The sequence below is a fragment of the Salmo trutta genome, chromosome 13 (assembly GCF_901001165.1).
Source record: "Salmo trutta chromosome 13, fSalTru1.1, whole genome shotgun sequence".
Taxonomy (NCBI): Eukaryota; Metazoa; Chordata; class Actinopteri; order Salmoniformes; family Salmonidae; genus Salmo; species Salmo trutta.
In genome coordinates this window covers 3,852,784-3,880,686 of record NC_042969.1, presented here as the reverse complement: position 1 = coordinate 3,880,686, position 27,903 = coordinate 3,852,784, and the positions used below count along the sequence as shown (strand labels likewise).

The window sequence follows — 27,903 nt, the reverse complement described above, 5'->3', positions numbered from 1 at the left end:
TATTTCTGTGCACTAATACCGTAGGCTAATTCATTTGCGGTTCAACACCTGAGGAAGTGGAAACTCAAAACGCATTAACTAGATTTCTAACTCTAAATATATTACCCTTTGCTAGTTTCCATGTATTCTTCTAACAGTAAATGTAATGCCCTAAAAAGACATTGCAGTTGTATACTACTACCCATGAGACCTACAGGCCTATACTCTCTCAATGGCCGATGCAATTATTTTACGGAAGAAATGGCAGCAGTTATACGGGCGCCCAACCAATTGTGCTATTATGTGTTTATTTTCGCGTTATTTGTAACTTATTTTGTACATAATGTTTCTGCCACTGTATCTTACAGCAAAAAAAGAGCTTCTGGATATCAGGACAGCGATCACTCACCTCGGATTAGACAAAGATTTTATCTTCAACAAGGAGGACGAACAAGACATTCTCCAAACACCCGGCAGGGCCGACATCCCCGTTATTTGCAAGAGGAAGCGACGCAGGTACAGAGGACAAAGAGCCGGATGCCTGGTCAGGGCGAGAGGGGAAGCTGCCGTTACCGTTAATACTACTCGCCAACGTGCAATCATTAGACAATAAGTTAGACGAGGTACGATCACGAATATCCTACCAACGGGACATCAAAAACTGTAATATCCTATGTTTCACGGAATCGTGGCTGAATGACGACATGGATATTCAGCTAGCGTGATATACGCTGCACCGGCAAGATAGAACAGCACACTCCGGTAAGACGAGGGGGGGCGGTCTGTGTATATTTGTAAACAACAGCTGGTGAACGAAATCTAAGGAAGTCTCTAGATTTTGCTCGCCTGAAGTAGAGTATATTGTGATAAATTGCAGGCCACACTACTTGCCTAGAGAGTTTTCAGCTATACTTTTCGTGGCTGTTTATTTACCACCACAGACAGATGCAGACTAAGACTGCACTCAGACAGTTGTATAAGGAAATAAGCAAACAGGAAACCACTCACCCAGAGGCGGCGCTCCTAGTGGCCGGAGACTTTAATGTAGGGAAACTTACATTTCTATCAACATGTTAAATGTGCAACCAGAGGGAAAAAAATTCTAGATCACCTGTACTCCACACACAGAGATGCATACAAAGCTCTCCCTCGCCCTCCATTTGGTAAATCCGACCACAACTCTATCCTCCTGATTCCTGCTTACAAGCAAAAATTAAAGCAGGAAGCACCAGTGACTCGGTCTATAAAAAAGTGGTCAGATGAAGCAGATGCTAAACTACAGAACTGTTTTAGTATCACAGACTGGAACATGTTCCAGGATTCTTCTGATGGCATTGAGTACACCACATCAGTCACTGGCTTTATCAATAAGTGCATCGAGGACGTCGTCCCCACAGTGACTGTACGTACATACCCCAACCAGAAGCCATGGATTACAGGCAACATTCGCACTGAGCTAAAGGGTAGAGCTGCCGCTTTCAAGGTGCGGGACTCTAACCTGGAAGCTTACAAGAAATCCTGCTATGCCCTGCGACGAATCATCAAACAGGCAAAGCGTCATTAAAGGGCTAAGATTGAATCATACTACACCGGCTCTGACACTTGTCTTATGTGGCAGGGCTTAAACTATTACAGACTACAAAGGGAAGCACAGCCGCGAGCTGCCCGGTGACACAAGCCTCCCAGACGAGCTAAATCACTTCTATGATCGCTTCGAGGCAAGCAACACTGAGACATGCATGAGAGCATCAGCTGTTTCAGACGACTGTGGGATCATGCTCTCCGTAGCCGACGTGAGTAAGACCTTTAAACAGGTCAACATACACAAGGCTGCGGGGCCAGACGGATTACCAGGACGTGTGCTCCGGGCATGTGCTGACCAACTGGCAGGTGTCTTCCCTGACATTTTCAACATGTCCCTGACTGAGTCTGTAATACCAGCATCTTTCAAGCAGACCACCATAGTCCCTGTGCCCAAGAACACAAATGTAACCTGCCTAAATGACTACAGACCCATAGCACTCACATCTGTAGCCATGATGTGCTTTGAAAGGCTGGTCATGGCTCACATCAACACCATTATCCCAGAAACACTAGACCCACTCCGCATACCGCCCAAACAGATCCACAGATGATGCAATCTCTATTGCACTCCACACTGCCCTTTCCCACCTGGACAAAAGGAAAACTTACAGTGAGGGAAAAAAGTATTTGATCCCCTGCTGATTTTGCACGTTTGCCCACTGACAAAGAAATGATCAGTCTATAATTTTAATGGTAGGTTTATTTGAACAGTGAGAGGCAGAATAACATTAAAAAAATCCAGAAAAACGCATGTCAAAAATGTTATAAATTGATTTGCATTTTAATGAGGGAAATGGGGGACGCCCCCAGGTGGTAAGGGTAGGTGGCAACACATCTGCCACGCTGATCCTCAACACTGGAGCTCCCCAGGGGTGCAAGCTCAGTCCCCTCCTGTACGCCCTGTTCACCCATGACTGCATGGCCAGGCACGACTCCAACACCATCATTAAGCTTGCAGACGACACAACAGTGGTAGTCCTGATCACCGACAACAACGAAACAGCCTATAGGGAGGAGGTCAGAGACCTGGCCTGGTGGTGCCAGAATAACAACCTATCCCTCAACGTAACCAAGACTAAGGAGATGATTGTGGACTACAGGAAAAGGAGGACCGAGCACACCCCCATTCTCATCGAGGGGGCTGTAGTGGAGCAGGTTGAGAGCTTCAAGTTCCTTGGCGTCCACATCAACAACAAACTAGAATGGTCCAAACACACCAAGACAGTCGTGAAGAGGGCACGACAAAGCCTATTCCCCCTCAGGAAACTAAAAAGATTTGACATGGGTCCTGAGATCCTCAAAAGGTTCTACAGCTGCAACATCGAGAGCATCCTGACTGGTTGCATCACTGCCGGGTACGGCAATTGCTCAGCCTCTGACCGCAAGGCATTGCAGAGGGTAGTGCGTACGGCCCAGTACATCACTGGGGCTAAGCAGCCTGCCATCCAGGACCTCTACACCAGCCGGTGTCAGAGAAAGGCCCTAAAAATTGTCAAAGACCGCAGCCACCCCAGTCATTGACTGTTCTCTCTACTACCGCATGGCAAACGGTACCAGAGTGCCAAGTCTTGGACAAAAAGGCTTCTCAACAGTTTTTACCTCCAAGCCATAAGACTCCTGAACAGGTAATCAAATGGCTACCCAGACTGTTTGCATTGTGTGCCCCCCCCCCAAACACTATTTTTACGCTGCTGCTACTCCCTGTTTGTCATATATGCATAGTCACTTTAACTATACATTCATGTACATACTACCTCAATTGGGCCGAACAACCAGTGCTCCCGCACATTGGCTAACCGGGCTATTTGCATTGTGTCCCGCCACCCGCCAACCCCTCTTTTACGCTACTCTCTGTTCATCATATATGCATAGTCACTTTAACCATATCTACATGTACATACTACCCCAATCAGCCTGACTAACCGGTGTCTGTATGTAGCCTCGCTACTGTATATAGCCTTATAGTCTTTTTACTGTTGTTTTTATTTCTTTACCTACCTATTGTTAACCTATTGTTCACTCTATCAGAACTAATTTTGCATCGGGGGAGAGGAGAGTGTCTCGCTCATCACAGCAGCATGTCCCAGTTCCCTATACAGTACATTACTTTTGACCAGAGACCTATGGCCCTGGTAAAAAAAAGTAGTGCATTATGTAGGGCAATAATGTGCCATTATTCAATGGTTTAGTGGCCATTTAGTGAAGCATGTGGGACAAATGCAGGCTACCCATTAGGTTATACAAGCAATTGGCCCGCTGCTAAGTGAGAAAAAAGGTGGAAGGGGAATACATCTAATACATACAACTTTTTCATGACTTCTGTATTGCATGTATATGGTAAAGGAATTTCATTTTAGAGTCAAAATGATGTGGGCCTGTCTATGATCTTGTTCAATCAAGCACTAGCATAATGTAATGGGCTACACCTGTTGGGTGTGCAAGACTCATTACAGGCGTAGATGTTAGAGTATGAAGGTAAAATGGAGGTTGACTTTTAAATAGAACTTCTAACATCAGGTGAGAGTAAATACACTTTTATTCATAGTTTAAAGGAAACAATAACAACAGCAAACTATATGGGCATATGATGTGTATACAATCTGAATTCAAAACACAAATGCTTATTTGATATCTGATCTCGTATGGCAGCATCTAATGGTTTATAGATCTGTTGTAAGTATATTTATTACCATGGAATTTTCACTATTTTGACCGATGGCAATAGGCGAGTTCATTGGCAGTATAATGGTAGATGTGCATATACTGCCAGTGTACCAGATGGAGGCTACCTTTGCTAAGAAAAATAAGCATCACCGTTTTCGGCGGTGAAAGTGAAACAGTTTAGGTAAGAATCTTTCCACGATTGTTTGTCTCAACACTGAATAGGCCGAAGTGGAAAATACAGTGATTGTCATTGCAGAATTTAGAGCCCGTGTTGCAACTTTGTTTGTTCTGAGTGAGTTGCTATTTGTTACTTTCGTCTCCAGGGAAAATGTCTTCGTACGCGGGCGGTAGCTCGTTCGGGAGCGGGTAAGAAAAAGGGTATGAATGGTTGAGCTCGGGATCCGTGGGTGAATAACCCGGGAGCTCGATAGACGGGTGGCCCCTGCATTGTACTTCCACACCTGCCTCGTCGAACACGTGAAATATCCCCAAGTTAATATAGGAAACCGGTTGGAATTCGGACACGGTGAAGTCTTGCTCCTCACTGCAAAGAATATCCCCCGCGCTCTGCCTATGTGATTGCCTCCGTCTGTAAAATTGCGCTGTTTTGTACCTTTTGATGATCACCAAGTTCATAAGCCCAAGAAGGCATTCCAAAGTGCTAAAAATGGTCGAGAGGACTAGACTTTTCTGATAATCCTTCAGTTGGTTGCAGATGGTGGTTAATTCCACAGAGTCTATGTCTAGGCAATAATGGGAATATTTGCGCTCCACAAGAGACACAGTGTCCCCGTCCACCACTGCGCCGGAGAAAGCGGTGAGAACTCCCAACAAAAACACCAGGATACCCATGAGAAAGAAATTCCGACACCCGGGCTTCCCTTTGCAACAAAGCAGCGCAAAGCCCAGCAGCGCCTGTCCTAGTCCGACCAGTATCCCCGAGTAGAAAGCCCCAGCCGCGGTCGACAGGTGAAAATGCACTTTTACTTTGGTGCCCAGCGAGATGCATTTGAATCCGACAACAACTTCGCTCACGGCGCAGACGAAGAGGAGGGTGCTGGACACGATGGTACACAGTCCTTTCCCACTCAACTTCATTATATTCCTCCTCTACCACTCCCGGTCCCTCTCCCTCCTTCATCCTCCTTTGTCCTCCTCGTCAGCCCGTCTCGAAGCACTGTCAGATTGTGACATGATACGCCGGTGACTGCAGTTCAAAACTTGGATCTCCGGAGCTGCGTGCTCTCTCCCGCTTTCCCGCTGCTTCAGGAATGGATTAATTATTGATGGGAAGAGCGCGTTCCTTCTGCGGTAGCGACCCCCGAAATCCAACTGAAAGGTAATGTTCACCCTCATGACCCTGCTCGCCCCCCATCCACACTGTTATGCAAGCATCCTCATCTCCAAACGCGGTTCGAAATGATTATGGAGGACGACAAGCTCAAACCGGTGGTTATTTCCACGTCGTGTGATTGCGATCATACAATGAGTGCTAAACAGCATGCGGCAGTGGAGTGGCGCTAGGAGCGCAGAATAACTATTCCGGGGGAGGACGCAGGGGAGAAGGACGCTTTTAAATTGCTCAGAATCAGGCTTGCGGCACAAAAGCGAATGGCCATACTGGCTGCCCACTCTACACCATTACTCCTTTGGCTAAAGTCATATCCAATCTGACTCGTGAATAATTGGTACCAGACACACAATGATGTGGTTTTGCTTTGAAAATAAAACAAATAGCCCCATGCTTTTTAGTCTGGGTCCATTTTAATTTCAACCTAGGCACGTAACATCATGTCTGTGATTTAAGGCATTACTGTCCACATAATATCGTTCAGGCAGGCGCAGGTGTCCAATCATAATCAATTTCTAGACTGACACTGAGATGACGGGATTTGTTTTTGTTCGTGACAAGATTTAGTGCCATATTAGTTCCCATTTGTAGGCACCCAGAGTCTTGGGACAACTTTAGGGTGTTGGGAATTTAGCTGCAAGTTGGTGGGGAGCAGAATTAAATTCAAACATTGTACAATTAACCTTGGATCTACTGATTCAAATAAGAAGTTATTTATCAATGCATGTCAACATTTTATATTTTAGGCCTTCACTACACTGAGTGTACAAAACATTAGGAACACCTTCCTAATATTGACTTGCACCCCCCTTTTGCCCTCAGAACAGCCTCAATTCGTCTGGTCGGGGGCATGGACTGACTACAAGGTGTCAAAAGCGTTCAACAGGGATGCTGGCCTATGTTGGTTGGCTCCAATGCTTCCCACAGTTGTGTCAAGTTGGCTTGATATCCTGTGGGTGGTGGACCATTCTTGATACACCCGGGAAACTTTTGAGCGTGAAAAACCCCGCAGCATTGCAGTTCTTGACACACTCAAACCGGTGCGCCTGGCATTTACTACCATACCCTGTTCAAAGGCACCATTCACCTTCTGAATGGCACAATACACAATCCATGTCTGAATTGTCTCAAGGGTTAAAACCCCTTCTTTAACCTGTCTTTTTCCTTTCATCAACACTGATTGAAGTGGATTTAACAAGTGACATCAATAAGGGATCATAGCGTTCAGCTGGATTCACCTGGTCAGTCTGTCGTGGAAAGAGAATGTGTTCCTAATGTTTGTACACAGCTGTGGAAATTGATAACGAAATGAATCGCCTAGACATTTAAAACAGGGTTTTAGAGACAGATTATATTATGTGTATTAGATCTTCTTGTAAAAGTAGAAAAAGGGATATTGTCAGCGGTCTGAGTGACAGTTTACTATTAATTTTTCTGCACCTGTAATCCTGCATCTGAAAAGACTATCTAAAATTCAGACTAGAGAGCAATCCCCACCTTTATCTACTCACTGGAAGTAAAACCATATGGAGGTTGACAATAGTTTCTCCAAAAGGCACAGATTCATTTAGAACAATCAAAGTGTTTCCTTTCACATAATACATAGACATCCAAGGCACTCATCTCCACCATTGAAACCCTCCATTATCACCTGCTAAACAAGTAATAACTGCAATTAACTGCTTATCCCAACATCTGATTGATTTGCTATCTTAAAGAGAATACACCTGAACACTATCCAAACTGGGTAGTGTGTGTGTGTTTGTGTGTGTTAAACACACATATGCAGAGTTGAAGTTAGATATACAGTCGTGGCCAAAAGTTGAGAATGACACAAATATTAATTTTCACGAAGTTTGCTGCCTCAGTTTGTATGATGGCAATTTGCATATACTCCAGAATGTTATGAAGAATGATCAGATGAATTGCAATTAATTGCAAAGTCCCTCTTTACCATGCAAATGAACTGAATCCCTAAAAAAACATTTCCACTGCATTTCAGCCATGTCACAAAAGGACCAGCTGACATCATGTCAGTGATTCTCTCGTTAACACAGGTGTGAGTGTTGACGAGGACAAGGCTGGAGATCACTCTGTCATGCTGATTGAGTTTGAATAACAGACTGGAAGCTTCAAAAGGAGGGTGGTGCTTGGAATCATTGTTCTTTCTCATTCAACCATGGTTACCTGCAAGGAAACATGTGCCGTCATCATTGCTTTGCACAAAAAGGGCTTCACAGGCAAGGATATTGCTGCCAGTAAGATTGCACCTAAATCAACCATTTATCGGATCATCAAGAACTTCAAGGAGAGTGGTTCAATTGTTGTGAAGAAGGCTTCAGGGCGCCCAAGAAAGTCCAGAAAGCGCCAGGACCGTCTCCTAAAGTTGATTCAGCTGCAGGATTGGGGCACCACCAGTACAGAGCTTGCTCAGGAATGGCAGCAGGCAGGTGTGAGTGCATCTGCACGCACAGTGAGGCGAAGACTTTTGGAGGATGCCCTGGTGTCAAGAAGGGCAGCAAAGAAGCCACTTCTCTCCAGGAAAAACATCAGGGACAGACTGATATTCTGCAAAAGGTACAGGGATTGGACTGCTGAGGACTGGGGTAAAGTCATTTTCTCTGATGAATCCCCTTTCCGATTGTTTGGGGCATCTGGGAAAAAAGCTTGTCCAGAGAAGACAAGGTGAGCGCTACCATCAGTCCTGTGTCATGCCAACAGTAAAGCATCCTGAGACCATTCATGTGTAGGGGTTGCTTCTCAGTCAAGGGAGTGGGCTCACTCACAATTCTGCCTAAGAACACAGCCATGAAGAAAGAATGGTACCAACATATCCACCGAGAGCAACTTCCCCCAACCATCTTGCCATAATGCAAAAGTAATAACTAAGTGGCTCGGTGAACAAAACATCGATATTTTGGGTCCATAGCCAGGAAACTCCCCAGACCTTAATCCCATTGAGAACTTGTGGTCAATCCTCAAGAGGCGGGTGGACAAACAAAAACCCACAAATTCTGACAAACTCCAAGCATTGATTATGCAAGAATGGGCTGCCATCAGTTAGGATGTGGCCCAGAAGTTAATTGACAGCATGCCAGAGCGGATTGCAGAGGTCTTGAAAAAGAAGGGTCAACACTGCAAATATTGACTCTTTGCATCAACTTCATGTAATTGTCAATAAAAGCCTTTGACACTCATGAAATGCTTGTAATTATACTTCAGTATTCCATAGTAACATCTGACAAAAATATCTAAAGACACTGAAGCAGCAAACTTTGATTTGTTATTTTTGTTGGTCTAGTTTCAGTTTCCCATCACCACACTTTCTCTGAAGTTAGTACCTTCACACACAGTAATACAATAAGGCCATTAATGTCTTTGGAGCCCAGAGGCCCAAAGTGTATTGACTGAGCTATCCATGGTGCTGAAAGGCCTATCTCTTGCATGGGCTGCAAATGGTATGTTCTGCACTGGCCATGGTGCTGAAACACGTCTAATTTGAACTCTACAACTGTATGTTTTGAGTTGTCAATGGTACTGAAACATACAGTCGTGGCCAAAAGTTTTGAGAATGGCACAAATATACATTTTCACAGTGGTTTTCAACCAAACACCTTTCATAAACTGGTGGCTATTAGAAGAAGGGATCATAATAGCTGTTTCTAAGAGCCACCTGTTTATAATACACTATGGATGTATATCACCACATGGTGCAAGTATAAGACGTGCTATAAGCATTCATATCTATTGATAGCTATTTTTAACACCCTTTATAATTGTCTAAAGTCTACATTTCAATACTTAAAGGATTACTCACCTGGACATACACATTATAAAGCATAAGCATTCATAAAATTGACTGACAGCAGAAATATGGTCATATGCATTATAAAATATTACATAAGCAAAGCTCATGACTAAATGCTTAAATGCTTATGTGTTTATAATGCCTTACAAACCAGGTGGTTCATAGAAAGTGCTACCAAAGGGGATAACTTAATTATACCATGGTTATGAATCCCTTCACACTGTTCTCATATAGCCATCTTTGATATTATGCACATGCTTAGGTGTGTGTGCATGCCTTCCAGCATACATATGCATGAGCAAGATAATGCTTATGTATTTATTTTTTACTTGTACATGTGTTGATGCGAGACGTCTGTATGTGTCCTGTTTGACTGTGATGCCAGCTTGTTTGTTCACGCTTGCTTACTAGGTAAAATACAAATAAACGCACCTTGAGGACAGATGAGATTTCTATTTGTTTATACATTTTTTTCTCCCTTCATGCGTTTTCATCAACCCCACCGCTGCTCTGGTTGCCATGGCGTCAGGCAGCCATGGCGAGTGAGAGACAATGGGAAACTTTGCTTTTCGTTAAGGGCCCGATTCCGACTTATGAAATGAAGCCTTTCTTACACGTGCCTTTCCTACGCACTTCTCAGTAGTTGGTATTCAGACTAACCTTATGAAGGTCCTTAGCGGGCTTTGCACGCGTTGTGTTATTTTCATATTTTTATTTGCGCTCGCTGAATAAATGTAATTCAACCATCTCGCTGGCCAACAGATTTTCTCGTGGAGATTTACATCAATAGAGTTTTCAGTATATTTATCTTAAGCCCTCCCTTTAAATACGGTGTACCTTTAATTAGAATTTTGTCGACAGGCTAGAATACATAGAGAGAACGGGTTCAGAAAGAGAGCCATCTAAATATATGCATATTTGTCTCTGTTTCAACACCAACTGGTAGATAGCAAGTACTCTGTAGATTATTTAGGCACATTTTTGGGTTAGGAAATGATGTATGAATCATTAAAAAAAAACTGTTTTGGCGAGCCTTTACGCAAAAGAACATATTGATGAGTCAAACATACAGTGGTTTGATGTTGGAAGATTAGTGTACATATAATTATAATAGGGAGAATAGTTTACAATAGTCGGCTATACCCTCCTCTATTGCCTGTACTAACCATGGAGCTGTGTGATGACACAGCCAAGTATTGCGCCATGCGTCGGTTTCAAATTGCTATGGCTTGGACTGTGCCTCGCTCCATAACAATTGAATTAGTCTAACAATTGAATTAGCCTACATTAGGGCTGTTGCGGTGACCATATTACCGGCAGTCATGAGTCATGACTGCAGTAAAATTCCACGTAGCTGTTGAGTCATGGTAATCTCCTTTCACGCACTCTGAACATGCGTTAGTAGGACCCAACTCTGTAGTACTGTCAGGTCACTAAAGGCCTGGTACTCAGCGCTCTATTGTCCCTCTAACCACTCTGACATCAATGAAAATCCAATCCAAGTCACATTGAACACCTATCATCAAAACAGTACCATGCTTTGAAAACTCACCTCACTGTGATCGATCAATTTGAAGAAAGAAGTTCAACAGCAGGTTGAAACTGAGTGGAAAACATGGTCGTTGTGGATGTTGTTTCAAAGCCTAACACAACGAAGTGGACCACACTTTCTAAAGTGATGATTCATTCAAAACACCGATTTGCATTTAGCATTTTGGAACTTGTACATAGCAATAGTCCTATATATGAGCCCCAAAAATTGGAATTAAAATAATGATTGTGTCTTTATACAACACATAGCCTACCGCATATTACACATGGCAGAAAATATGTCTTTGGTAAATAATTGGTCTAGCTTACACTCCAACATTAAACAATTTGTATTAATGGCCTTTGTGTGTGGACTGTAGTATTATGCATACTGGATGGACTGGTTACCTTATGCTACGCTCCAAACTTTCTATCCATGAGTCAGAGAGAACATATATAGGCCTAGCCCTAGGCAATGCTGTTGGTTCATTGATTGTGCAGGGGATGCTTACAGAGTTAGCCTACAATTATAGTGAATTTCAATTTGATTTTGAATTGCCTAGTAATAGGAATTATTTCTATTTTCATCATGAATAGGCTGACACGTTACCTTTAACTACAGAATGTTTCACCATCATGCGTTTCCATCTCCTCCAATCTCTCCATCATTCCTTTCTCCAGCGTGCAGAGAGGGGCTGTCAACAGTCTAATGAAATATGTTCCGTTGTGAAAACAAGTTACTATTGATGTTCCCAAACAGATTTCTGTTAGTAAAGAAGAGATTAAATTGATCACTTGATGAGAGAACAGGGTGTGCAGCCTGAGGTCAAGGAACAGAGCGCAAACTTTTTTTTTAGCAACTTTCTCAAATCATCAATAGCATTAAGTCACATCATGCAGCCCATATATGTTTTGATTTCTAAGACATTCTAAGGTTTGTATCATTCACAACTAAAGTTGCCAAATAATGTATCGGGACCTGTTTCAAATGATCACTTTTACGGTCAACATAACCAACTCCATCTGGAATGGGAAAAATATATTTTCAATTTTATTCAGTTGAACTATATTGTTCTTACTATACAATCATATAATATAAAATGGCACGGGATTCTAAGCATGTCTTGTCTGCTAAATTAACAGCAGACTTTTGCATGACAATAACTGTCTGACAAAATTGGATGACCACCACAGCCCTATCTTACCTGTCTTCTTTTATTATCAACTGTTACTAATTATCCTCAGCAACAAACACACGGTCGTGACGGTGTTTAGAAGAAGCAAATGAAGGTAAACGAAACAATATAATGATAATGTAGGCTATGCCAACTAAAGGGAACTAACAGTAAATTGGCAGTTGAATATGTGTTGTAGTTAGGCCTACTGACAGTCTATGCTGACAGTGGCTAATATTTAACATGGTAGAAATAGGAAACAGAGAAAGTCAGGGTAGGCTATAATAAAGACATTTTAGTGCCCATCCCTGCAGGTTAAAAGGCTGTACAATTTAAATTCTGCATGATGGCACAGCATTTCATAAAGTTTACTTTGGGAAAGTTGATAGGTTGTAATGCTTCAGTTTGCTGCAATATGACTGGTTTGTCTAAAATAAGTGTAATTTACATTTACAATTCCCTTATACAAACCGATTTGCTCTTTTACCTAGCTCTTATCATGTAAATTATAGTGCATGGAGAATGCGGGAATTAATTCAAGATTCGAATATGGCATATTTGTAGTGCATAAAAAGTGAATAACGTTCAATTTACACACGCTTAACCGGGTTGTAATCGGGGCCTATGTAGAGCTGGGGGATATGGCCAAAATATCGTATCACGATATATTTTAAATGTTTGACAGTATGCCTGTATTTTATGTTTTTTACTAATAAACGTTATAAACTTGCATTATGAGTAGTGTGACCCTATGGTGGCAACACATATATTCTAAATTATTTCAATGGGTCTTTCTCCATTCTGATTGTTTTATGTTCAATTCAACCTAAAATAATTTCCTGCATTTTCATCAATTTCTGCATTTCCTGCACTCATTTGAGATGATTTCCATTTCCACGATATGGGCAAAAAAAACTAGGCCTTATTTTTAACAAAATATTGCAATTGTGATTTATTTGACTTGCCATTTAGATGAAAACACTTGGGTGAACTGTTGGAATCATGAAATAGTGTTTATTGTAATTATATAGTTAGAATATAATAGTGGGTACTTTCAATACAGTGTTGCTTGAAATGTCAACAAATACAAATGCCAGGGAGGAGTTATTGTGACAGGGTAGGAACCAAAGGGATGGTCAGTGTTTAATAGGGCAAAGGATCCGAAACCATGGTCTTGTAGCGGATGCGAGCTTCAACTGGAAGCCAGTGGAGAGAGCGGAGGAGCGGGGTGACGTGAGAGAACTTGGGAAGGTTGAACACCAGACGGGCTGCGGCGTTACAACAGGTGTAGACCTTACAGTGAAATGCTTACTTACAGGCTCTAACCAATAGTGCAAAAAAGGTATTAGGTAAACAATAGGAAGGTAAAGAAATAAAAACAACAGTAAAAAGACAGGCTATATACAGTAGCGGGGCTACATACAGACACCGGTTAGTCAGGCTGATTGAGGTAGTATGTACATGTAGATATGGTTAAAGTGACTATGCATATATGATGAACAGAGAGTAGCACTAGCGTAAAAGAGGTGGTTGGCGGGTGGTGGGACACAATGCAGATAGCCCGGTTAGCCAATGTGCGGGAGCACTGGTTGGTCGGCCCAATTGAGGTAGTATGTATATGAATGTATAGTTATAGTGACTATGCATATATGATAAACAGAGAGTAGCAGCAGCGTAAAAGGAGGGGTTGGGGGAGGGGCACACAATGCAAATAGTCCGGGTAGCCATTTGATTACCTGTTCAGGAGGCTTATGGCTTGGGGGTAAAAACTGTTGAGAAGCCTTTTTGTCCTAGTCTTGGCACTGCCGTATCGCTTGCCATGCGGTAGAAGAGAGAACAGTCTATGACTGGGGTGGCTGGGGTCTTTGACAATTTTTAGGGCCTTCCTCTGACACCGCCTGGTGTAGAGGTCCTGGATGGCAGGCAGCTTAGCCCCAGTGATGTACTGGGCCGTACGCACTACCCTCTGTAGTGCCTTGCGGTCAGAGGCTGAGAAATCGCCGTACCAGGCAGTGATGCAACCAGTCAGGATGCTCTCGATGTTGCAGCTATAAAACCTTTTGAGGATCTCAGGACCCATGCCAAATCTTTTTAGTTTCCTGAGGGGGAAGAGGCTTTGTCGTGCCCTCTTCACGACTGTCTTGGTGTGTTTGGACCATTCTAGTTTGTTGTTGATGTGGACACCAAGGAACTTGAAGCTCTCAACCTGCTCCACTACAGCCTCGTCAATGAGAATGGGGGCATGCTCGGTCCTCCTTTTCCTGTAGTCCACAATCATCTCCTTAGTCTTGGTTACGTTGAGGGATAGGTTGTTATTCTGGCACCACCCGGCCAGGTCTCTGACCTCCTCCCTATAGGCTGTCTCGTTGTTGTCGGTGATCAGGCCTACCACTGTTGTGTCGTCTGCAAACTTAATGATGGTGTTGGAGTCGTGCCTGGTCATGCAGTCGTGGGTGAACAGGGCGTACAGGAGGGGACTGAGCACGCACCCCTGGGGAGCTCCAGTGTTGAGGATCAGCATGGCAGATGTGTTGCTACCTACCCTCACCACCTGGGGGCGCCCCATCAGGAAGTCTGGGATCCAGTTGCAGAGGGAGGTGTTTAGTCCCAGGATCCTTAGCTTAGTGATGAGCTTGAGGGTACTATGGTGTTGAATGCTGAGCTGTAGTAATAGCATTCTCACATAAGTGTTCCTTTTGTCCACGTGGGAAAGGGCAGTGTGGAGTGCAATAGAGATTGCATCATCTGTGGATCTGTTTGGGCGGTATGCAAATTGGCCGGAGCACACGTCATAGCAGGATTTCTTGTAAGCGTCCGGGTTAGAGCACCGTACCTTGAAAGCGGCAGCTCTAGCACTTTAGCTCAGTGCGAATGTTGCCTGTAATCCATGGCTTCTGGTTGGGGTATGTATATACAGCCACTGTGGGGACGACGTCCTCAATGCGCTTATTGATAAAGCCAGTGACTGATGTGGTTTACTCCTCAATGCCATCGGAAGAATCCCGGAACGTGTTCCAGTCTGTGATAGCAAAACAGTCCTGTAGTTCAGCATCTGCTTCATCTGACCACTTTTTTATAGACCGAGTCACTGGTGCTTCCTGCTTTAATTTTTGCTTGTAAGCAGGAATCAGGAGGATAGAGTTGTGGTCAGATTTACCAAATGGAGGGCGAGGGAGAGCTTTGTATGCGTCTCTGTGTGTGGAGTACAGGTGATTTAGATTTTTTTTCCCTCTGGTTGCACATGTTGATGGAAATTTGGTAGATCTGATTTAAGTTTCCCTGCATTAAAGTCTCTGGCCACTAGGAGCGCCCCCTCTGGGTGAGTGGTTTCCTGTTTGCTTATTTCCTTTTACAGCTGTCTCAGTGCAGTCTTAGTGCCAGCATCTGTCTGTGGTGGTAAATAAACAGCCATGAAAAGTATAGCTGAAAACTCTCTAGGCAAGTAGTGTGGCCTGCAATTTATCACAATATACTCTACTTCAGGCAAGCAAAATCTAGAGACTTCCTTAGATTTCGTGAACCAGCCAGCTGTTTACAAATATGCACAGACCACCCCCCTCATCTTACCGGAGTGTGCTGTTCTATCTTGCCAGTGCAGCGTATATCCCGCTAGCTGAATATCCATGTCGTCATTCAGCCACGATTCCGTGAAACATAGGATATTACAGTTTTTGTTGTCCCGTTGGTAGGATATTCGTGATCGTACCTCGTCTAGTTTATTGTCCAATGATTGCACGTTGGCGAATAGTATTGACGTTAACGGCAGCTTTCCCACTCGCCTTTTCCAGGTCCTCTGTACCTGCGTCGCCTAGTCTTGCAAATAACGGGGATGATGGCCCTGTTGGGTGTTTGGAGAATGTCTTGTGTGTCTTGCTTGTTGAAGATAAAATCTTTGTCTAATCCGAGGTGAGTGATCGCTGTCCTGATATCCAGAAGCTCTTTTTTTGCTGTAAGATACGGTGGCAGAAACATTATGTACAAAATAAGTTACAAATAACGTCTGCCATTTCTTCCGGCGCATTTTGTTACCAGCACTGGTATCAGGCTGTATAAACTAGCTATGTTTGCTCTGACTCAGTACATTTATTAGCTAGCTAGCTAGCCAGCTAACTAGTGATTAGCATTAGTGGCTAACATGATTTAACTTAAACTTGCTAAGAAAAGACAAACTAGCTGTTTGCAGATGTAAGGGGCACAAACTAATAGTGTAATTATAGAACTCTGTGTGGCTCAGTTGGTAGATAGAGCATGGCACTTGCAATGCCAGGGATGAAGGTTCGATTCCCAAGGGAGACCGGTACGATAAGAGCATCTGCTAAATGACAAAAAAAATACAAAATGATTTAGATTAAGAAGGAAAGTGGAAACAACATTGTTGCATTGGCCATTTAGACTAGGTGGCGGGGCTAGGACTCTGTGGAAAGTGGCACGGAGAGGGATGACTTAAGTAGTGGTGTAAACTATAAAAATGGAAGTTACACATGGCATTTAACATTCAAATACTGTTATAGACGATAAAGTCAAATCCCAAACTGGTCTGTGCATCAATACCGGTATATAGTAAAATACGGTATACCGCCTAAGTGAAAAGCTGACGATAGTTGTTTTCCAGTAATGGGATCTTGGGAGTGATCAGGGAAAATAGGGAGGAGCAACACTGTCAACAGCATGGATACTGCTGAATCTAAACCATCTGAGAGCAGGATAGGGAGAAATTCCTGTTTGTCTGTATGACATGAAATACACCAGCAGACAACCCAAGCCTAATGAGGGCAGTAAACATATATGTGTGTGTGAGAGAGAAACAAAGGGTAGCCTACCTTTGCAAAGTAATTCAGCACAATAGCTAACATGCTTTAACAAGGAGCACTGAGACATTATTAGAGAATAGCTATGCTTCAAGTGAAGGCTACAGCAACAATTGTCACTTCAGGATAAAGCTCAGAGAACCTGTTCATTTCACCCAATCAGTTAGCAGCAGCAATGTGCCCAGACCATTTCACACCAAAATGTTCGGGCACTTTTCAATCAGATCCACATTAGCCGACATCCGCATAGCAGTTGTTTTGGTGTTGTCGGAAGTGGAACAGAGTTAGAGCTGTCAAATCCACAAAAAGCTCCAGGCTTTATACCTAAAGCGGACATTGCCATTGGCTGCACGGAGTTGCATTAACGGAAATCTCACGAAGCCTTGTTTACAAGTTTGAACACTGGAATGTGTGATGTAATCTACACCTCAATTAAGATGATAGAAATCATAATTCTTTTGTCTAATGATATTTCAATTTGAGCGAAATGATTTCTATATAGCCTACACTTTCTCTTTCTGAATTTCTAACAGGAGTGGCGGGTGAGGCTTCTTGACAATGATCGCAAGAGCAGCTTCTCACCGATTTGAAGGCTCCAATGCAGTTCCACCTCCTACACCGCCAAAAGTTATGCGGGTGTCTGCTATGGCTGGTTAAATCCTAATCTGATTGAATCTAGGCCTTACACTATCATTTGACCGTGACACAATTTTTTTTTGGGTGATTCCTCCCCTCAGACCTTCTTCTCCAATGCAAGGAGAGAGGATGCAAGGAATCTAGAAAAAAAGATGAATGGAGAAAGAGAAAACATATTCCATCTTTGGAAAGAAGCAAGAGTTCAAACAAAGGCTCTTAGTAAGAGACAGCTACACCTGTTAGCAGTGTGCTTGGTTTGTTGCTCAAGGTTTCTTGGCTATTGATCTAATTACCACCTAGTGTGATGGACTCCTACTGAGATGAATCAACATGTTCCAATGAAATATTCAAAAAAATACAGCTATGTGATGTTAGGTAGTGTGCGTGTTTGTGTGTGTGTGTGTGTGTGTGTGTGTGTGTGTGTGTGTGTGTGCCTACCCGTGCAAAGCAATTCAGTACAATCTTTGGTCGTTTTTCCTCTTGTTACTTGATAGCCTCAAGGGGCAGTATACATCAGTAGGTCTCTAACCGTTCAAAGATGCTAGAGATCCAGTCCATTAGACACTGCCACTAACAAGCCAAAGGCCATAGACTTAGGACTCACTACAGGTTTTCAGTACATTGGATGGAAGTTTCCCATCTTTGTTGAATAAACTACTCCGACAATGGCATCATGATACAGATCTAACAGGATAAAAATCCTAAACTGAATGCTCTCACGCTTCAAATAAGTGTGAGACGAATCTAGACAGGCACAGGCCTATGTGAGACATTTCGGCGAGGAGGCCTCTCCCTCCATCAGTTCTCTCATCCCCAGCCGGGCCATAGATTGTTTACCTGTGCCGTGACAAGGTGAGGGGGGGGGGGGGGGGGGTTCTATTTGTCACTTCCAAACTCATTGCCCTTCTCCCTCATACCACAATAATGAGGGCTGAGTGAACCAAGTTTTACCTGGCGTTGCTAAGCAACCATCCTCTTTTTCTCGCTCTCGGTGAATTTTTCCCAAAACGAGGACAAATGCAATGTAGCGTGTGATGCCTTGATGGTGCTCAATGACAATGATGGTGCATGCGAACAAGGGAAATGTGGACATCAATGAACATGTACAGCAGAGGAGGTTGGTGGGATGAGCTATAGGAAGGTGGGCTCATTGTAATGGCTGGAATGGAGTTAATGGAATGGGGTCAAACATGTAGTTTCCATGTGTTTGATACTGTTCCATTGATTCAATTCCAGCCTTTACAATGAGCCTTCTCTGATGTACAGTACTGTATATCAGCAAAGTCTTCATACCTCACCAATACGGATTTTCCACATTGGTAATGAAATTACTTTAAACCGCAACTGCACCTAAAAACCAACTTCTCATTTAGAAAATTTGATATGAGTCAGAAACGTTTAATCTACTGTAAAAATTGAACGCAAAGTGTAAATGGGATAATTTTGGTCATGAAGTCAGTCTCGTCAAAAACAGAGTTTTGTGAGACTGCATCACAATGTAAATGAAGGTTGTTGGTTTCAACCCTGACCGCATGCCCACTGCCGGCAGCACACAAGTGATCATACATTGGGGATCAGCTGCACCAATCGTAATGCCCATGGTAAATTTGGGTTGACTTTGGATATCCCTATGGGGCTAGTTAGGGACCATTGGTAAATTACACAATGTACATGGGACAATCTTTAAAAATTGCAATAGATCCAACTTTCAATTACTTAAAACCACAAATCAACTATAAATTCTATAAATTAATGAACAAATAATGAAAGAATTTTCTTGAAAACAAAAAAAGGTGTGCAACCTGAAAATATATTCTCATTAAATTGTGTAATTTATTGACGGTCCCTAACTAGCCCCGGCGGCTATCCAAAGTCAACCAACTTTGCCACAGTCACACACCAGCCAGCTGTAGCTGATTGGCAACAAATGATTTGGCTAACTCTTCCCACCTGCGAACACACACAAGAGACACCTACATCAAACCACACCCCAAAACCAACTGAAGTTTAAATTCAGTCATGGCCACTAGCATTAATGAACCAAATCTAAAATGAGGCAAAAGTGCAGTCACCATTTGATGTCAGGCACTGCTCAGAACATTTCTCTCCTCACAGTTCAGCTGACTGCAGTTGAAGTGTTGACACTACACTAAATGCTATATTTGTGGAACAATGTGCTCCAAAGACAGATGTTTCACCCTTCAAAAGGAAACAGGATAACCCAATACCTGTGAAAGAATGCAAAAGCCTATATACATGCACGCACGCACGCACACTACCTAACATCACATAGCTGTATTTTTGGAATATTTTATTGGAACATGTTGATTCATCTCAGTAGGAGTCCATCACACTAGGTGATAATTAGATCAATAGCCAAGCACACTGCTAACAGGTAGCTGTCTCCTACTAAGAGCCTTTGTTTGGACTCTGCAAAAATATCCTCTGTGTACAACATAGAACGCCAAATAATGCAGAGCACAACGATGCCCGCTAATTATCAAAATCCAGAAAAGAGCCGTTAAATTCTACAACCACCTAAAAGGTAGCGATTTCCAAACCTTCCATAACAAAGCCATTACCTACAGAGAGATGAACCTGGAGAAGAGTTGCCTAAGCAAGCTGGTCCTGGGGCTCTGTTCACAAACACACCCCACAGAGCCCCAGGACAACAACACAATTAGACCCAACCAAATCATGAGAAAACAAAAAGATAATTATTTCCAATGTATTAACAAAAAACAGAGCAAACTAGAATACTAGTTGGCCCTAAACAGAGAGTACACAGTGGCAGAATACCTGACCACTGTGACTATGTACAGACTCAGTGAGTATAGCCTTGCTATTGAGAAAGGCCGCCGTAGGCAGACCTGGCTCTCAAGAGAAGACAGACTATGTGCACACTGCCCACAAAATGAGGTGGAAACTGAGCTGCACTTCCTAACCTCCTGCCCAATGTATGACCATATTAGAGACACATATTTCCCTCAGATTACACAGCTCCACAAAGAATTCGAAAACAAACCCGATTTTGACAAACTCCCATATCTACTGGGTGAAATACCACAGTGTGCCATCACAGCAGCAAGAGTTGTGACCTGTTGCCACAAGAAAAGGTCAACCAGTGAAGAACAAACACCATTGTAAATACAACCCATATTTATGCTTATTTATTTTCCCTTTTGTACTTTAACCATTTGTACATCGTTACAACACTGTATATAGACATAATGACACTTGTAATGTCTTTATTATTTTGGAACTTCTGTGAGTGGAATGTTTACTGTTCACTTTTGTATATTATCTACCTCACTTACTTTGGCAATGTTAACATGTTTCCCATGCCAATAAAGCCCCTTGAATTGAAATAATTACGCTAGAAAAATCATGAAATTAAATAATGAGCATATCAGCTAAAGAGGATCTGATTGAAAAGTGCCCTAACATTTTTGTGTGAAATGGAACTGGGCCGATTGATGCTGCTAACTGATTGGGTGACAACTGTTGATGAAGCTGTCACTTGAAGCATAGCTTCTCTAATGTCTCAGGGCTCCTTGTTACAGCATGTTAGCTATTGTCATAGTGGATGGTGTGTTTGGTTGGAGTCCAGAGTCAGTCCTCCCTTTTTCTGTACAGTATACAAGCATCTGTGTGGGAGCGTGCGCGTAAGACCAACCTCTGGTCTTGTGCGTCATTGTTCCTTGACGGGCTCAGCATCTGATTCATTATGGATAGCTGTAGGGGAAGTGGATCTGTCAGTATTTTCCCACTCACCTCCTCCAATGCCGTTCTACCCTATTTGTTTTCATGTGCTTCGCATTTCCCTCAATAACTTATGAAGATCACAGTCACAGGGCTGAGCTTGCTTGCTGAGCTTGCCTGCTGAGCTTGCCTGCTGAGCTTGCCTGCTGAGCTTGCCTGCTGAGCTTGCCTGCTGAGCTTGCCTGCTGAGCTTGCCTGCTGAGCTTGCCGATAAATTAAGTCGTAAACTCAGGAATTCAAAAGTAGCAACACTGTCTAATAAAATAAAACTTTTACAACAGAATACTTTTAATTTCCCCCTTTTCCTAATTTAGCCACATTGAAAACAATGTCAATTTGATGCTGGAAATGCTCAATTGATGGCGATTGATGCTCAATTGATGGCGACACAAACCCTGAAATGCATGGATCTCATCTTGTAAAAACAGTGCTTTATAACGTGATGTGTTCCATTAATGTGAAGCTAATTATGTCAAAATATGTGGAAAATTAGTTGTATTGTATTTTCAAATTCCATTTCTGTTTGCTAAGCATTGTCTTTAATTGTCAGTTTTTTTGTATATTTCTCAAGTTCACACAATGGGAGGCTGTCTGGATGTTCATGGGGTTGAGGCTGTAGACTAGAAACTTCTTTACACCATGCGATAATGGGAGTTTTGTGATCTGATCAATATGATCAGGTGTCAATGTGGGCAGCAGCCTCTCTGAGTTAGTGATTGCTGTTTAGCGGTCTGATGGCCTTGAGATAGAAGTTGTTTATCAATCTCTCGGTCCCAGCTTTGATGCACCTGTACTGACCTCGCCTTCTGAATGATAGCGATGTGAACAGGCAGTGGCTCAGGTGTTTTTTTTGGCCTTCATGTGACATCGGGTGCTGTAGGTGTCATGGAGGGCAGGTAGTTTTCCCCCGGTGATGCGTTGTGCAGACCGCACCACCCTCTGGAGAGCCTTGCCGTTGAGTGCGGTGCAGTTATCGTACCAGGCTGTGATACAGCCCGACAGGATGCTCTCGATTGTGCATCTGTAAAAGTTTGTCAGGGTTGAAGAGGCGCTGTTGCGCCTTCACCACACTGTCTGTGTGGGTGGACCATTTCAGTTTGTCAGTGATGTGTACGCCCAGGAACTTAAAACTTCCCACCTTCTCCACTGCTGACCCCTCGATGTGGATAGGGGGGGTGCTCCCTCTGCTGTTTCCTGAAGTCCACGAGCATCTCCTTTGTTTTGCTGACGTTAAGTGAGAGGTTGTTTTCCTGACACCAAACAACAAGTGTCCTCACCTCCTCCCTGTAGGCTGTCTCGTCGTTGTTGGTGATCAAGCCCACTACTCGTGTCGTCTACAAACTTGATGATTGAGTTGGAGGCGTGCATGGCCACGCAGTCATGGATGAACAGGGAGTACAGGGGAGGGCTGAGCACACACCCTTGTGGGGCCCCAGTGTTGAGGATCAGTGAAGTGGAGATGGTGTTTCCTAACTTCACCACCTGGGGGCGGCCCGTCAGAAAGTCCAGGACCCAGTTGCATAGGGAGGGGTTGAGACCCAGGGCCTCCAGCTTGATGATGAGCTTGGAGGGTACTATGGTGTTGAATGCTGAGCTGTAGTCAATGAACAGCATTCATACATAGGTATGCCTCTTATCCAGATGGGACAGGGCAGTGTGCAGTGCAATGGTGATTGCTTCATCTGTGGACCTGTTGGGGCAATATGCAAACTGAAGTGGGTCTAGGGTGGCCGGTAAGGTGGCGGTGATATGATCCTTGACTAGCCTCTCAAAGCACTTCATGATGACAGAAGTGAGTGCTATGGGGCGGTAGTCATTTAGTTCAGTTATCTTTGCCTTCTTGGATACAGGAACTATGGTAGCCATCTTGAAGCATCTGGGGGCAACAGACTGGGATAGAGAGCGATTAAATATGTCCGTAAACACACCAGCCAGCTGGTCTGCGCATGCTCTGAGGACGCGGCTAAAGATGCCGTTTGGGCCAGCAGCCTTGCGAGGGTTAACATGTTTAAATGTTTTACTCACGTCAGCCACTGAGAAGGAGGGGGGCGCAGACTTTGTTAGCGAGCCGTGACGGTGGCACTGTATTATCCTCAAAGCGGGCAAAGAAGGTGTTTAGTTTGTCTGGAAGTGTGAAGTCGGTATCCGTGACGTTGCTGTTTTTGTAGTCCATGATTTCCTGTAGACCTTGCCACATACGTCTCGTGTCTGAGCGGTTACATTGCGACTCCAACTTGTGCCTTTACCGGCATTTTGCTTGTTTGATTGCCTTGCGGAGGGAATAACTACACTGTTTATATTCAGCCATATTTCCAGACCTCTTTCCATGGTTAAATGCGGTGATTCGCGCTTTCAGTTTTTCACGAATGCCGCCATCCATCCACAGTTTCTGGTTAGGGTAGATTTTAATAGTCACAGTGGTTACAACATCGCCAATGCATATTTATAAAACCCACTCACCGAGTCAGGGTATAGATCAATGTCGTTCTGAGGCTGATTGGAACATATTCCAGTCCGCGTGATCAAAACAATCTTGGAGCGTGGCTTCCTATTGGTCAGTCCAGCATTGAATGGTTCTCGTCACTGGTACATCCTGTTTGAGTTTCTGCCTATAAGCCGGCACGAGCAAGATGGCGTCGTGGTCGGATTTTCCAAAGGGAGGGCGGGGGAGGGCTTTGTATGCATCACGGAAGTTAGAGTAGCAGTGGTCAAGAGTATTAGCCCTACGTGTCTTGCAGTCAATATGCTGATCAAATTTAGGTAACATTGAGCTCAAATTTACTTTGTTAAAATCCCCAGCTACAATAAATGCAGCCTCCGGGTATATAGTTTCCAGTTTACGTAAAGTCAAGTGAAGTTCCTAGAGGGCCGTCTTGGTGTTCGCTTGAGGGGGGGGGATGTACACAGCTGTGACTATAACTGAGGAGAATTCTCTTGGTAGGTAGAATGGCCGGCATTTGATTGTAAGGAATTCTAGGTGGATGAGCATAAGGACTTGAGTTCCTGTGTGTTATTAAGATCGCACCATGAGTTGTTAATCATAAAGCATACACCCCCCACCCTTCCTCTTCCCAGAGAGGTGTTTATCTCTGTCGGCGCAATGCATGGAGAAGCCCAGTGGCTGGACCGATTCCGGCAACATATCCCGAGAGAGCCATGTTTTTGTGAAACAAAGAATGTTTCACAAAAACATCTTATGTCTCTCTGGAAGGCAACCCTTGCTCAAATTTCATCTACCTTGTTTTCAAGAGACTGGACATTGGCGAGTAGTGTATTCTGGAGCGGTGAGCCCGTTTACGAAGCCTGAGCAGAAGACCGCTTCTTCTGCGTCGCCGTTGTTTTCGGTCAGCTGTTGGGATTAGATCCATTGTCCTGGGTGGTGGTCCAAAGAGAGGATCCGCTTCGGGAAAGTCGTATTCCTGGTCGTAATGTTGGTAAGTTGACGTTGTTCTTATATCCAATAGTTCTTCCCGGCTGTATGTAATAAGACTTAAGATTTCCTGGGGTAAAAATGTAAGAAATAATACATAAAAAAATAAAATACTGCAGTTTCCTAAGAACGCGAAGCGAGGCCACCATCTCTGTCGGCGTCATCTTATTCCCAGCTATTAGGTCAATTAGACAGGTAGACCTTTAACTGAAGGTGGCTTTGGGGTAACAACTTGCCTTGCCACAATAATGGCTATGAGTTAATAGTTTTGCATTATTGAGTCCTGCAACTATCAAAATCAAAACATACAAAGAGAGTAGAAGAATTGTGAAAGCAGCTGTGGCTTTGGGGTTAAGGCCTAAATTCAATTAGATCAAGCGTTTGCCAATATCTGACACCTGCATAGCTGGTGTTTTGGCTGTGTCTGAGGTGTAACTGTTAAAAATGTGACAGAGCGACTGCTTCTGTGGTCATTGTCACGAAGCCACACCCGTCCTACTCGCACTAGAAGTTCAGAATGAGAAAGTGTAGGCAATATAGCACTAATGACACTTAAATTGAAAATCATGAAAACAAAATAATTCGGATTTCCATCAGCCTAATTGAGGTGTAAAGTACATCTCACATTCCAGTGTTCGAACTTGTAAACAAGGCTCCATGGGATTTATTTTAACGTGACTCCGTGCAGCCAATGGCGATGTCCACTTTAGGTATAATGCCGGTGTGGTGATACTGATGATTCGTCGCCACAAATGGTTTGCAGGTTAGGATTATTAACGTGGCAGGTTAGGATAATTAACGTCAGATTAGGGGAATTAACGTGGCAGGTTAGGAGAATGAGGCTAAGGTTAGGAAAAGGGTTAGGATTAGATTTAGCTACAATGCAACAAGTGTCAACAACCGTTTTCCTAGACGCGAAATGTAAACAAACCATCTGTGGCGAATCATCAGTATCATAACACCGGGAGCCAGTTGTGGACTTGACAGCCCTACCCAGTTCCACTTCCGACACAGCCAAACCAACCGCTATGCGGGTGTCGGCTAGCGCGGATCTGATACAATCTAGCACTAAGTACCTATCTTGCAACGTAGTTCAACTTCGGAACTATGAACCGTTGTGATAATGGAGAAAAACAAATGAACAGTTTGTGGGTTGACTTGTTTGGAATAAGTAAGAACTAAGATTACTCATGGTGGCGATAGATTATTTTATACTCTTCATATACTCTAATTAAATCATTTTAAAGTGGCTATAGGACCAAAATTCTCCATCAATTAGCCATAACATGACTAATTATAAGCAACTTCAACCGCAGGCAAAATAACCCGCTGGTATATTAAGAGTTGTCTGAATGCTGAGCAGTCATAGTCCTGATGAGGCTGTGGAACATGCCTTCTCGTCTGATCCTCTCTCATGCTGGAACAGATCGTCTGAATCGAGGAAGGGAAGCAGAGTGAGAGAGGGTAGAAGGAGGGGGGATAGAAAGAGAGACAGATTGAGAAAGGCAGAGAGTTCAAGATGCCAGAGCCTACAACCTGAATCCATTAGGGAGAGAAGAGAGATGGGAGAGGTATAAAGATGCCCTGCTGTGAATCCCAAAGTGTCTGGAGGTGAGTGTGAAGGAGTGAGATAGACAGAGGAGAAGGCCCATGTAATGGAGTTGTCAGCACCAGAGCCAATCCCTCCTAGGCTTCCCTGAACACATGGGAGACAGACATGGCGCTAATAGCCATGGCTGCCACCTCTCCTGTGACATCTTGTTATACCAATGGAAATTATTAGGACCGCTTTGGGTGGGAGACTTGGTCATGTAGCAGGGAGGAAGGGTGCTGAGTGTGTTAGCTTAAAGATGGGAGGGGCTAAACAGAAAATTACATTCCATTCATCCTCTGTCTTACAGTATAATGGGTCGCTAGTCCATTGTAAATTGTCTTAGAGAGCCATGTCTGAGAACAATTGGGATTACCAGTTATGCATTTCGATCACTGCAAGGCGCCAGGCCTGAGACGTTTGCAGTATGTTTGTTTAGCTTGGGTTAAGACTGACTGTTTAATATCATTGCAAATTGACCTCTCGCAGTTTACTCTGTAGAAAGTTAGTACATTAGAGTGAGTCGCGGTTGAAGTAGAGAATGTTACTGGAGTATTTGGACGATTCCATGTGTCTCAGTTCAAATGTCCTCTCCCACAGAAACACTTCTCAATAAACACAAACTTAACGATCTCGGTTCACACAGGGACCGATTCAGACTTAGGCAATGTATGCCTTTTCTACACGCCTTTCTTACGCTCTTCTCAGTAGTTGGTATTCAGACATTATGCAGGTGCGTAACGGGCTTTGGTCCCCTTGCGCGTGCTGAATAAATGTAATTAAATCTGCTGAAAACCGGCCCACTTGCTGACCAACAGATTTTCTCGTGGAGTTTTCATTCATTCATTAGGGGTTTTCAGTACATTTATCAAAAGCTATCCCTTTAAATTTGGTATAACTTTAATTTTCAGACTCACTAGAATATATGGAGAGAACAGTTCAGAATATTAGGGATCAATGAAGGAAAGCCATATAAATACACACATATTCATCTCCTTTTCAGCACCAATTGGTATATTATAAAAATATAGAAGGGGTCTGAATACTTTTGCAATTCACTGTATGTGGATGCGTGTGGCATTCCCGACAACTTTGAGAAACGAGGCTCTATTCAATCTTCATCATAGAACTTCAGCTTTACAGTGGGATTGAAGTTTAAAGGCAATGTTCCTGCTTTAGCGGAGACTGCATTCACGGTAAATACTGCATATGTCGGCTCAATCGGAAATGACCTTTACATTTCTATCGTGGAATCTGTAAGCAGCTTTACAGATTGAATATTGCCCTTAGTTGCGCCTGCTGTTCACGCGCATATCTAATCTCTCATTGGCTAGAATGGTCCCACCTGATCTCGTCTGCCTTCAATCATTGGGGACATTTATTTACATTGTTAGAGCATTCACTCAACTATCTTCTCAATATAGATAATATGCCTATAATCTTGCTAATAAGCGTGGCCTAATGAATGCCAGGTTGTCTGGCTGAGTCCCTGGACAGTCCGGCATTTATGAGATCTGATTACATTTTGCCCTATTATTTATGCTCCTTAAATACTGATGTGACTGGGAGGAATTACAGAGAATCA

The 27,903-nt window shown here is 43.4% G+C and overlaps 1 protein-coding gene across 1 annotated transcript; it reads right to left on the bottom strand.

The window, feature by feature from the left end:
* Positions 1-4,081: 4,081 nt before the first annotated feature.
* On the bottom strand, positions 4,082-5,685 carry tmem271 (transmembrane protein 271). The gene has a single exon (XM_029770483.1). The coding sequence runs from the start codon at positions 5,323-5,325 to the stop codon at positions 4,528-4,530; it is 798 nt and encodes a 265-aa protein (XP_029626343.1). The 5' UTR covers positions 5,326-5,685; the 3' UTR covers positions 4,082-4,527.
* Positions 5,686-27,903: the final 22,218 nt, after the last annotated feature.

Excerpts from the sequence above, each read along its gene's own strand:
- tmem271 (XM_029770483.1), bottom strand. The coding sequence starts at position 5,325 with ATGAAGTTGAGTGGGAAAGGACTGTGTACCATCGTGTCCAGCACCCTC.